Genomic DNA, 12,141 nt, shown 5'->3' on the forward strand with positions numbered 1-12,141 from the left:
AAAAGTCATAGAATAGTTTGTCGAAAAAAGTGATGAAAAAGTCATAGTAGAGTATTAGTAGTAGTAGTAGTAGTAGTAGTAGTATTTTGAAACAAGACCATTTTGCAGAGCCACGCTCGCTGCGTCTGAGCTTAGCGCCAGCCAAGACTATTGTGAATGGTTTAAATAAATGCAAATAACCCAGAGCATTTTTTTTCTCCTATCCTAGTGTGTGTGGTGTAGCCAAACCTTACTCCACAGCGCGCAGATAGGTCTGGCAAAGAGAGACTACCTGGCGACACTTGCAATACACGTAAACAAGATAGCAGCAGGTTGGATTAGCCTGACTGGCTAGCCACTTGTTTGTCTGTTTGCATTTGTGGTAATACTAGGCGTTCTGATTCATGTCCTGTGGCCTAGTCATAGTCATCAGTTGTGCCCTATGCTAAAATTCAGCTGGCATTTATGGCCTACATGTGACATCACTCATGTGAGATTTTGATCTGTGTGGAAAACTATGAGACATATCCACTTTGTATAATGTCACTGGCAGTCATTCAGGGGTTCACAAAACCACAGTTATGTTATGTAACTTCCAATAAGTAGGCTATTTGAAAATGTAAGACATGGAGCTACTGTACAACCTATAACTGTAAATGTGACTCCAGATTTATACAGTAAACAACACTGTTTCACAAGGGGAGCTTCTTATCACTAAACCAGTCAGCTCTGTTTACCTCAGCCTCTAGTAGGACTTCGAACCCCTGATGAGAGGCTATGGTAAACAAAAAAAGTAGTATTGTTGTCTATCATCGAAGACTGGAACAATGTTTTTGATCGTTGTCGTCAGTTTTTCTTTAATTTCGGCCGTTGTTCAGACAGAGCCTGTCATGGACTCCTGGTATGTTGCTGCTGTGTATGAGCACAACTTAATCCTGAACCCGGAGCCTGATGTCCCCCTGTCCCGCCTCGATGCCCTGCAGCACATGCAGAGAAACCTGGATATCTACGAGGAGCAGGCTGCCCAGGCTGCTCAGCAGGTATACTATTCAGTATTAAGTACTTTGTCCTACATATCACAATTTATTCCACTAAAAACTTTCCACTGGAAAAGCATTGGTCTATGCTCAGATGTCACTGAAGTTGTCACTTCATAACAAGAGACCACTATATTTAAGAAGTTTTCTGTTTGATCAGTGACATAAGTTACTAAAAAACTACTTATATATATATATATATATATATATATATATATATATATATATAAGCATATATTACTGCAAATGAGTCTGTGTTCCCAAGTAAACTCAGTCATCATGAATACAATAACAACAATAACAGAAGCAGTCATTAGTCATGTTTCCATCAACGTATTTGCATGCGCATTTTGAAGTATCGCATTAGAAAATTTTGATGGAAACGGCAAAATCGAAAAAACGTCCTCAAATTACGCTCACTTGAGGTACTTTTTGCCTTTTTCGAAAAAGAGTTAATGCGCAAAATGGGAGATGGAAACAGCTTTGCCGAATAAGTTGCGACGTAGCGAACATGTAGCCTAACTCACATGACTACAGTCATGTGCGCCGTACACTTGTGGCACAAGGTGCGTAGTGGAGCTGCGGTGCGCCTGTGCATCAGCCACGTCGGGTATATTGACGAATTGGTTCAACAGCTTGAATCGTATGGCCCTGCACACCGCGTATACACAGCAGTGAACGGTAGTCTTGCTGACACCAGATGTCTCTGACACAACCCTGTATTCTGCACAGGTGGCCAACTTGTACAATGCTACCTATCTCCAGTTAGCCAAAAAACGTAGCTTCTAAACTCTTTGATTTTACAAGCCGGTTTGCAATCTACAACCATTCATACTGTCAAGCGTAGTCTAGTTTATTCGCTCTAAACTAGTTGATGGAAACACTTCTAATTCGCTTTTCTTTTTTTGCGACATTTTAAAAGTTTGCTTAAAATTCGCTTGACAATTAGATGGAAATATGACTACTGGTGATGAAGGCCTCAGGCACGAATGGATGTATTTCTCTGTATACTTACATAAAGAAGCTCAGTTATTGCCACACAGTTCATGACTGCAGAATAGTAATGAAGCTTGTCTCATCTCTACTCTGCCCTTTCCTTGGTCAGGGTGCCCAGATCCTGGTGTTTCCAGAAGATGGTCTTCATGGTTTTAACTTCAGCCGTTCTTCCATCTCCGGCTACCTAGAAACCATTCCTGACCCCCAGCAGGAGAGCTGGAACCCCTGCACAGAGCCGGGCAAATACAACAACACTGAGGTAAACAATCATACTTTCCAACTTTATGTTGTTATTGAACGACCATTCTGACAGGATACACTGACATAGAGACACCACTAGGCTAGCCCAGACCCTTCACTAATGAAGCACCAGTCTTTGAATATAAATCACATTTGAGTGTGGTTGTGTTTCACAGGTTCTCCAGCGGCTGAGCTGTATGGCCCGTCGTAACAACCTCTACCTGGTGGCCAACATGGCTGACCTGCAGCCCTGCCCCCTGAAGACTGACCCCTCCTCCTCCTGTCCCTCTGATGGACGCTGGCAGTTCAACACCAATGTGGTTTTCAGGTGCAGTGTAGACCTTAAAATAGAAGCTGTTTAGCTAAAGTCCAGCAAGTGCACCAATAAATCATTTCCTAGTGTTCTGTTTACAGAACCTTCTTTCATACAGGTCAGATGGCCTGCTGGTGGCTCGCTACCATAAAAACAACCTCTACTTTGAGCAGTCCTTTGACACGCCACCGCAACCTGAGATCATAACGTTTGATACACCTTTTGCTGGAAGGTTTGGCCTCATGATCTGCTTTGACATCCTGTTCCACAAGCCCACAATTGCCCTCGTGGAGAAGGTAGAACACAGACACTTATTCCTGTGTTTGGTTTTCTGTTTTCCTAATATTGGCCTCTCCTTTTAGGGTGTGCGTCAGCTGATCTTCCCCACAGCCTGGATGAACCTGCTCCCCCTACTTGATTCAGTCCAGTTCCAGCAGGCATTCAGCTTAGGTGCCAATGTCACCCTACTAGCGGCCAACCTTCGTAAAGACCAATATAACATGAGAGGAAGTGGTATCTACACACCCTTTTCTGCAACCTACCACCACGCCCAGAAAGGAGACCCAGAGGAGGGCAGGCTGCTGGTGGCCAGGGTGCCAGTCTTAGACCCACTGTGGGTGGGACACAGTGTAACCACAGAGGAGGGGGTAGTTAGGAGTGTATCGTCATCTACAGCTACAGACTCTGGATTCTGTCAACAAGGGAGCTGTTCTGATTCTCCCCCTCCTGAAACTGCTTCATCAGTTCCTCCCTCCTCTGCCACCTTCATCTCATCCATAGATCACGACCCATTTACATTTGTCCTCTTAAACGAGACAGAGGGCAAAGTGAATGTGTGTAATGGCACCTTTTGCTGTCACCTGCAGTACCGGCGGTTACCACAGGATGACAGTAAAGAGCTCTATGCATTGGGGGCATTTGCTGGAACACACACTTTGGATGGGCGCTATGCCCTGCAGGTATGAATGAGAATATATTTTATATTTTAAAACTGCTTAATGAGACTCTTATCACATTTATCATATTTCGTGGCAGGTGTGTGCACTAGTCCGCTGTGCAGGGTTGGATGCCAGTTCCTGTGGACAGGAAGTGGAAGAGGCTGAGTCTAAAATGGACTTCCTGTTGGAGGGGAAGTTTGGGACCAGATATGTGTACCCATCAGTTTTGGCTAGCAAGATGGTCCTGGAGCAGCCAGCACATCTGGAAACAGCTGCAGATGGCAGAGTAACCATGAAACACTCAAACATGACTGGTGGCCTGGTCACTGCCTGTCTGTTCGGACGAATGTATCACCTGGACAATGAATGAACTGTTTTGAAATAGAAAAATATCAAATACATTTTTAAAACTGAAAAAAATGTTCTGACCAAGAAGTGTACAAACAAGTGTATGTTGTTACACATTTGTCTTTTGTCATATACGTTACCAATGTGCGTGAGTGACAGCCATCCATGTCTGCTATGATAGCCTGAAGAAGAACTCTGAATTACATCTAAATATATCTGTTTAATTCCTTCCTGACTGCCAGTGGCAGTAACAAAGTGCATATGTCAATCACATTCTGTTTCCATCACAGTTCTCACTTGGATTACCTGGCTACTAGTCTTCATCAAAGGAATTACATTTCCAGGATAATTGCCTGAGCCATGTGCCGGATGTCCCTCACCTCCACTCTCTGTGTGTTGCCGTTCACAAAATCCCTTCAATCCGGGAAACAAAAAACTTCGAGCTAGCAAGTTACATGCTGAAAATGGCAACTTTTGAAGAAAATTTGGATTGTGCAATGAGGTAGGCCTGCTTGTTTTTTTAGGGGAATGATTTTAAAGATTTACAAAGAATATGTTTACGGCATTTACTATCTAACTAGGACAATTTGGGACCGATTTGCGGGGATTGCTGTGGACGAAGTACACACGGCGATACACTGGTAAGAGCAAATGACGTTTAACCATTTATCCAGCTAATTTAAATAGCTCACATTACTGTATTGTGTAAACCAGTGGCGATTTTAGACCCTGTTTACGGGGGCTCAAGCCCCCCTAAATAGCATAAATTTTGGTGCTTCAAGTTAGAGTTTGCGAACTTGTCTGTTAATGACTGAGGACAAACAATTACAGGTTCAAAGGGCTTGAAACAGGTTTAATATCCTGTGTCGCTGTCGCCGATGCCATGCACCTTTAACCCAATCAAGGAAAGGGTTAACAGAAACGTAGTGTTGGCCAATCTGAGGAGGTTGTGCCAGACATCTTTGATGGAGGTTAAGTTAGTTAGTTGTAATGTAAACGCCCTTCATATTCCGGTGCAAAAAAAGAAGATCCTTAACCAATTGAAACAACTTGGTTGTGGGATAGCTTTTTTTGCAGGAAACCCATCTCTCAGATAAGGAACATGACAAACTGAATGAATGAATGTTCTTCAGAGGTTGCTGTACCCATTTCAGATGCTCCCCATTCCCATACCAAAACCAATATTTTGTATGTTGGACCGTTTGATATCCCGTTTTATATGGCAGGACAAGAGCTTCTGCTCCCTAAACCTGATGGGGGTCTTTCTTTACCATGCCTACAATTATATTTTTGGGCTGGGCAACTAAAGCCCATGGTCGCCTGGATCATTAACGATATCTCAACCAGGTGGTTAAATATAGAAATATCACAATGTGAGTATACACTTCAACAGATATCTTTCTCCAACATATCACTGAAATCATGTAGGATAAATATGTGGACAAAAAACACGGCCCTAATCTGGAGAGAAATGCAGAAAACATATAAGCTACCAAGCTCCATATCCTCTTTATCTACAATAAAATTCACTCCTAATTTTATGCCACTACGATTGGATGCAGGCTTCAAACACTGGTCTAGATATGGACTTATTTATATCCACCAGCTAGTTCAGTCAAATAACGTAAAGTCCTTTTCCCAGATTGCAGAGGAGTTTGGGCTTCCAAACACGGATTTCTTCAGGTTCCTTCAAATCCGACAGTTCCTTAATAAGCAGGAGGAGTTTGAGAAAATTCGCTCACCATCTGCGGTAGAGCAGTATCTCATCAGGGTTCAATTAGGTGAAAGTGGGAGGAAAATTATTTCTTGTCTTTATAACTGCCTCCAGAATATGGAAGCACACAATACTTTGTATATCAAAGCAAAATTGGAGGCAGAGTTTAGGCAAGATATTTCCTTGGAATCCTGGGTTAAAATCTGTTCTGAGGCGCACAGAGTAACTTCCTCCAATAGCTGGGGAGAATTCAAATGGAAAATGGTAGCAAGATACTTTAAAACGCCGCACATAACAGGAAAGTATAGTTCTTCAACAACAAGTTGCTGCTGGAGGAACTGTGGAGAAACTGACTCAAATTTCGTCCACACCTTTTGGTCTTGTGGGAAACTTAAGAAATATTGGGATGATATCTATTCGGCATTGGCCAATATTTTTAACATAGAAGTCAATAGGGACCCGTTGGTTGCTTTGTTGGGAGCCACCCCTTATGGTTTTGATCGAAGGGATAATATATACCTTCTGCAAATCCTTCTTGCTGCAGCCATTAAGGGTATCACTATAAATTGGCTTAAGCCCACTGTACTAACATTTCAGTGGTGGAACGAGCGGGTGTGGGAGCTTTACAGAATGCAAGAAATAACTCACAATCTGAGGCTCCAGAGGGACACATTTTTGAAGAGATGGACCCCTGTTGTGCTTAAAATGTTTTGAAGAGGAACATTGTGTCAAATTGGTTGTTATTACTGTGACTTATAAAGTGTCAGGTTTAGTTCCATCATAGTAAATCTAAATCTTTAAATGCCGTGAACATATTCTTTTTAAATCTTTAAAATCATTCCCCTAAAAAAACAAGCAAGCAGGCCTGCCTCATTGCACAATCCAAATTTTCTTCAAAAGTTTCCATTTTCAGCATTGTAACTTGCAAGCTCAAAGTTTGTTGTTGTTTCCCGGATTGAAGGGATTTTGTGAACGGCAACACACAGAGAGTGGAGGTGAGGGACATCCGGCACATGGCTCAGGCAATTATCCTGGAAATGTAATTCCACTCCATCTTTATAAACTATCTTTTTAATAAACTGTCTGTACACTTACAAAGTTCTCAATGCTTTGGTTTACATGTAGGGACCCTCATTATGCTACCGTGGAAGTGTGGTGCTATTTTGAGCCTTGTTAGTGGTATAGAAATAGAGATTTATTTTTACTTTACCAGTGCCCCGATTATTAGCGTTACAAGCTAATTAGTGGTTAGCGCTAAAACTGGTCACATTCGATTAGCATGAAAACATATCCCAGAAAACGGTCGACTCGGTATGCATGTGTTATTAACCCCTAGGTTCATTTTACGTCGGAATTGTCCTTTAATAGTGTCAAAAAACGTTAGCTGACGTTGTTGTTCAGTAGCTAGCTCAGAGATTATCGGCTAATGAAATTACTGATTTAGCAGCGGGGGTTAACACTTTTGCAAGGCAACGTGTCACTTTCTCATTAGGGGCTGAGCCCCCCTAAAGGTCTGATCCTAGAATCGCCCCTGCTGTGAACAGTTTATATCATTGAATTAGCCTGACTGGCTAGTCACTTGCAATTGTCTGTTTGCAATTATGATAATACTGTACATCTACTAGAGGTTCTGATTCATGTCCTGTGGCCTAGTCATAGTCATCAGTTGTGTCCTAAGCTCAAATTCAGCTTAAAGCATTGGCGTGGGCTCCACTTACCCCTACGTTTTGCCTAGGATTCAGGTGAGGATGGGGATGATGTAATGTAAGGGCTTTAAAATTTCAAGAATGTAAAGGTGCATTTAGCGCCAGGGAAAATCCATCTCCTTTACCTTCACTGTAATTTCAGGCCACTGAGCCTGCAAACGTAGACTTTCCTCAGGAGCTTTGTAAGCACTGAGCTAGGTGAGGGACCTTGCCCACTACGGACAGCACTGTGTGCAGCCCTGGCTAAAGTTGGGGTGTTTCAACAGGGTCCTGCAGCCCCATCATTTGAAGTTTGTCATTCTACCAGGAATGAGGCCACATCCTGGGCGGTTGACGCGGTCCAATTGGTCAGTTAGGACAGAAGACAAACAACTTTTCTCGTTTAAGGTGGTTTGTTATAAGTAACAAAGCAAAAGGATTACAGGATCTTGCTTCACTCTGAAAGCTCCGCAAAGTGGCCCAGACTTCCTAGTACAGACAGTTGATATTCTACTCCGGGGTGTCACCTCCTCCCATTGGTTGGTTGGGGCCAGGATCCTTTGGCCCTTTGCTTCAGCGCAATCCTGGTCCAATGACTTCTTCAGCCGCCCTCTGAAGGAGGAGTGTGCCTATAAACATAGTTTGCCTGTAACTCCTCACCTAGTTAAGATATGTCTGACCTACAGGATGTGGCAACCCCCTCATGTTATGGCCACATTCCTTTCTACTCTGAGGGGGGCTGTTTGACTTTCTTGACTTCTCTCCCTCAACATCTACAAAGAATACTGCAGACAAACTGAAATCAATATCTGATACATCCCCATTATATTTAAAGAAAGTAATTATAACTGCTTGGGGCTGCTTACTCAGGGGCCTTGGTGTGTCTGAATTTGGGCTATAGCATGTTGACTATTATTTATTTCTTCACATGGTAATGACAGAATATTACACTATCAGAGGTCTGTGTGGTGTTTTCCTGGACAGCATCTTGCACTATGTCAAGGTTTTATGGTTCTGTGAATTCTTGGATGACTTCCAATCAGAACCTTTTAGAGCGAGAAGATTCTGAGAGGCCGAATGTAGACTACGGTATTTAACAGCCTACATGTGACATCACGCATGTGAGATTTCAATCTGCGTAGAAAACTAAGTGACATACACTTTGCATAATGTCACTGGCAGTCATCCAGGCATTCACAAAACCACCTACATATGTAACTTCCAATAAGTATTTGAAAATGTAAGACATGGAGCTAATGCAAAAACCCAGATTGTAAACACAACACTATTTCGCAAGGGGAGCTTCTAATCACTTCTAAACCGGAAGGGTCTGATGAGTCACCTCTGTTTACCTAGGCCTCTAGTAGAACTTCGGACCCGTAAGACGCCATGGTAACCATAAAAATAACTGATTTCAACATTGTTGTCTGTCAACGAAGACTGGAACAATGTTTTTGATCGTTGTCTTCAGTTTTTCTTTAATTTCGGCCGTTGTTCAGACAGAGCCTGTCATGGACTCCTGGTATGTTGCTGCTGTGTATGAGCACAACTTAATCCTAAACCTGGAGCCTGATGTCCCCCTGTCCCGCCTCGATGCCCTGCAGCACATGCAGAAAAACCTGGATATCTATGAGGAGCAGGCTGCCCAGGCTGCTCAGCAGGTATGGTCAGGTCAGGAGACAGTTATAAATGTTTAGTTTTTCAGCCAAATAAACAATTTGATTGCTTATTCCTCACTTCACTGAAAGTGACAGTCAAACCTTTTACAGTATTAGAGACTTTGTTCTGCATATCACAATTTTTGTTAATTTTCCACAGTATTGGTCTTTGAACCTCTTAAGTAAAGTCTCAGATGTCACTGCAGTTTTCCCTTGCTATAAATTGCAGAATATTTAACAGTTAACTAAGCGTTCATAACCAGAGACCACTATATGTAAGAATTAGTTTCTGTTTGATCAGTGACATAAGTTACAGAAAAGCACAGTCAGGATAATACTGTATAAATAAAATGGACATTCCTTAAACTTGCGATAGCAGGGTAGTTATGAGCATATATTATTGCAAACGAGTCAGTGTTTCCAAGTAAACTCAGTCATCAGGAACTCAAGGTTCTTTATTTGTCATGTGTACAATAATAACAGAAGCAGTCATTGGTGATGAAGGCCTCAGGCACGAATGGATGTATTTCTCTGTATACTTACATAAAGAAGCTCAGTTATTGCCACACAGTTCATGACTGCAGAATAGTAACGAAGCTTGTTTCATCTCTACTCTGCCCTCATCTTTCCTTGGTCAGGGTGCCCAGATCCTGGTGTTTCCAGAAGATGGTCTTCATGGTTTTAACTTCAGCCGTTCTTCCATCTCCGGCTACCTAGAAACCATTCCTGACCCCCAGCAGGAGAGCTGGAACCCCTGCACAGAACCGGGCAAATACAACAACACTGAGGTACACAATCATACTTTCCAACTTTATGTTGTTATTGAACGACCATTCTGACAGGATACACTGACATAGAGACACCACTAGGCTAGCCCAGACCCTTCACTAATGAAGCACCAGTCTTTGAATATAAATCACATTTGAGTGTGGTTGTGTTTCACAGGTTCTCCAGCGGCTGAGCTGTATGGCCCGTCGTAACAACCTCTACCTGGTGGCCAACATGGCTGACCTGCAGCCCTGCCCCCTGAAGACTGACCCCTCCTCCTCCTGTCCCTCTGATGGACGCTGGCAGTTCAACACCAATGTGGTTTTCAGGTGCAGTAAATGGCACCAGAATATGGGGGACAAAAGGTTTTAGGTGTTATGGTAATTAAGTAGTAACGTCTAAGCTAGGTATAACTGACATGTCTCGTGGCTAGGCACCCTCCGTGTGGTGCACTAAGGCATGGGGTGGGATTAGAAAGAATGCATTATAATAGGTGGGTGCATTAAAAGCTGTGACAATCATGACTTATTATAATCACCACTTTTACCCCCTTTTAATCACAGAGCTATCCCGTGTCATGAAGCACTGACAATTTGGGAATCCTGATCTGCCGTGCATGAATGTGGCAACATCAAAGTTAAAAACTGCAGTATAGTACTAAGGCACACCAGAGAAGTGTTGATATTTACATGTTAAAAATAACCTTTTATAGTGATAACTACCAAAACAACCAAAACTCGAGTATTTTCATGAATAAGTGTCATCAGACATTACCTAAATGTGTTGTCCCCCAAGTGTTCAACCCAAGTCGGCACTAAGGGTGCAGTAGACACTTGTGTTGACCTCGGGTCACATTGACCCGTTTTAAATTTTTGTTTTATATCAGAAAATATGGGACGTAGAAATAAGTGCTGAAAATGTGTAGAAGAAAAATTTTAAAATGTAAAACGTTGGAAAAAGCAAAAACAAATTGTGAAAAAAAGGCGTCAAAAATGTCAGAAAAAAAAGTGTTTTTTTCAAGGTTGAAGGGAAGACAACACAAGGGTTAAAAAAGAAGTTTAGCTGAAGGCCAACAAGTGCACCAATAAATCATTTCCTAGTGTTCTGTTTACAGAACCTTCTTTCATACAGGTCAGATGGCCTGCTGGTGGCTCGCTACCATAAAAACAACCTTTTTCTCTTTGAGCCACACTTTGACACGCCGCCGCAACCTGAGATCATAACGTTCGATACACCTTTTGCTGGAAGGTTTGGCCTCATGATCTGCTTTGACATCCTGTTCCACAAGCCCACAGTTGCCCTGGTGGAGAAGGTAGAAAAACAGCTATTGAAATTTTGTACCCAACTCTGCATTTCTGTTTGTTCTTCGCTTTTCCTAACATCCTTCTCTTCTTGCACCCATTTTAGGGTGTGCGTCAGCTGGTCTACCCAACAGCCTGGATAAACCATCCCCCCCTAATGGACGCGGTTCAGTTCCAGCGGGCATTCAGCTTAGGTGCCAATGTCACCCTGCTAGCGGCCAACATTCGTTATGACCAACTGAAGATGAGAGGAAGTGGTATCTACACCCCTTTTTCTGCCACCTACCACCACGCCCAGAAAGGAGACCCAGAGGAGGGCAGGCTGCTGGTGGCCAGGGTGCCAGTCTTAGACCCACTGTGGGTGGGGCAGAATGTAACCACAGAGGAGGGCGTAGTTAGGAGTGAGTCCACATCATCTACAGCTACAGACTCTGGATTTTGTCACCAAGAAAGCTGTTCTGATTCTCCCCCTCCTGAAACTGCTTCATCAGCTCTTCCCTCCTCTGCCACCTTCATCTCATCTATGGTTTTTGACCCATTTACATTTGTCCTCTTAAACGAGACAGAGGGCAAAGTGAATGTGTGTAATGGCACCTTTTGCTGTCACCTGCAGTACCGGCGGTTACCACAGGGTGGCAGTAAAGAGCTCTATGCATTGGGAGCATTTGCTGGAACACACACTATGTATTCACGCATGGCCCTGCAGGTATGAATGAGAATATCTTTTATATCTTAAAACTGCCGAACTAGACTCTTATCACATTTATCATATCTCTGTTGCAGGTGTGTGCACTAGTCCGCTGTGCAGGGTTGGACATCAGTTCCTGTGGACAGGAAGTGGAGGAGGCTGAGTCTAAAATGGACTTCCTGTTGGAGGGGAAGTTTGGGACCAGATATGTGTACCCATCAGTTTTGGCTAGCAAGATGGTCCTGGAGCAGCCAGAGCATCTGGAAACAGCTGCAGATGGCAGAGTAACCATGAAACACTCAAACATGACTGGTGGCCTGGTCACTGCCTGTCTGTACGGACGAATGTATCACCTGGACAATGAATGAAGTGCTTTGAAATAGATAGGTTTGTCAGGAGAAGATTTTTTAAATACATTTAAAAAGCTGTTCTGGAGCCATATTAAAATGAGCTAGCCTGCCTCTAACATTATAAAG

At 43.0% G+C, this 12,141-nt stretch overlaps 2 protein-coding genes across 2 annotated transcripts; both read left to right on the plus strand.

Moving 5' to 3' along the window:
- The first annotated feature begins 853 nt into the window (after nt 1–853).
- Nucleotides 854–3,873, plus strand: LOC144528869 (biotinidase-like). Its single transcript, XM_078267721.1, has 6 exons — nt 854–1,019; nt 2,122–2,271; nt 2,429–2,580; nt 2,684–2,861; nt 2,928–3,524; nt 3,601–3,873. Exons 1-6 carry the CDS (start codon nt 870–872, stop codon nt 3,871–3,873), a joined length of 1,500 nt encoding a protein of 499 aa, XP_078123847.1. The 5' UTR covers nt 854–869.
- A 4,715-nt stretch (nt 3,874–8,588) lies between these two features.
- LOC144528481 (biotinidase-like) lies at nt 8,589–12,133 on the plus strand. The gene is made up of 6 exons (XM_078267083.1): nt 8,589–8,911; nt 9,547–9,696; nt 9,854–10,005; nt 10,808–10,988; nt 11,084–11,683; nt 11,761–12,133. Exons 1-6 carry the CDS (start codon nt 8,699–8,701, stop codon nt 12,031–12,033), a joined length of 1,569 nt encoding a protein of 522 aa, XP_078123209.1. The 5' UTR covers nt 8,589–8,698; the 3' UTR covers nt 12,034–12,133.
- The last annotated feature ends 8 nt before the right edge of the window (nt 12,134–12,141 follow it).

The sequence above is a fragment of the Sander vitreus genome, chromosome 14, assembly GCF_031162955.1.
Source record: "Sander vitreus isolate 19-12246 chromosome 14, sanVit1, whole genome shotgun sequence".
NCBI lineage: Eukaryota > Metazoa > Chordata > Actinopteri > Perciformes > Percidae > Sander > Sander vitreus.

Coding starts and splice junctions, on each gene's coding strand:
- LOC144528869 (XM_078267721.1), top strand. CDS start 870: ATGGACTCCTGGTATGTTGCTGCTGTGTATGAGCACAACTTAATCCTG. Junction 1,020..2,121: donor CTGCCCAGGCTGCTCAGCAG/GTATACTATTCA, acceptor TTCCTTGGTCAG/GGTGCCCAGATCCTGGTGTT. Junction 2,581..2,683: donor AACACCAATGTGGTTTTCAG/GTGCAGTGTAGA, acceptor TCTTTCATACAG/GTCAGATGGCCTGCTGGTGG.
- LOC144528481 (XM_078267083.1), top strand. CDS start 8,699: ATGTTTTTGATCGTTGTCTTCAGTTTTTCTTTAATTTCGGCCGTTGTT. Junction 9,697..9,853: donor GCAAATACAACAACACTGAG/GTACACAATCAT, acceptor TGTGTTTCACAG/GTTCTCCAGCGGCTGAGCTG. Junction 10,989..11,083: donor CAGTTGCCCTGGTGGAGAAG/GTAGAAAAACAG, acceptor CACCCATTTTAG/GGTGTGCGTCAGCTGGTCTA.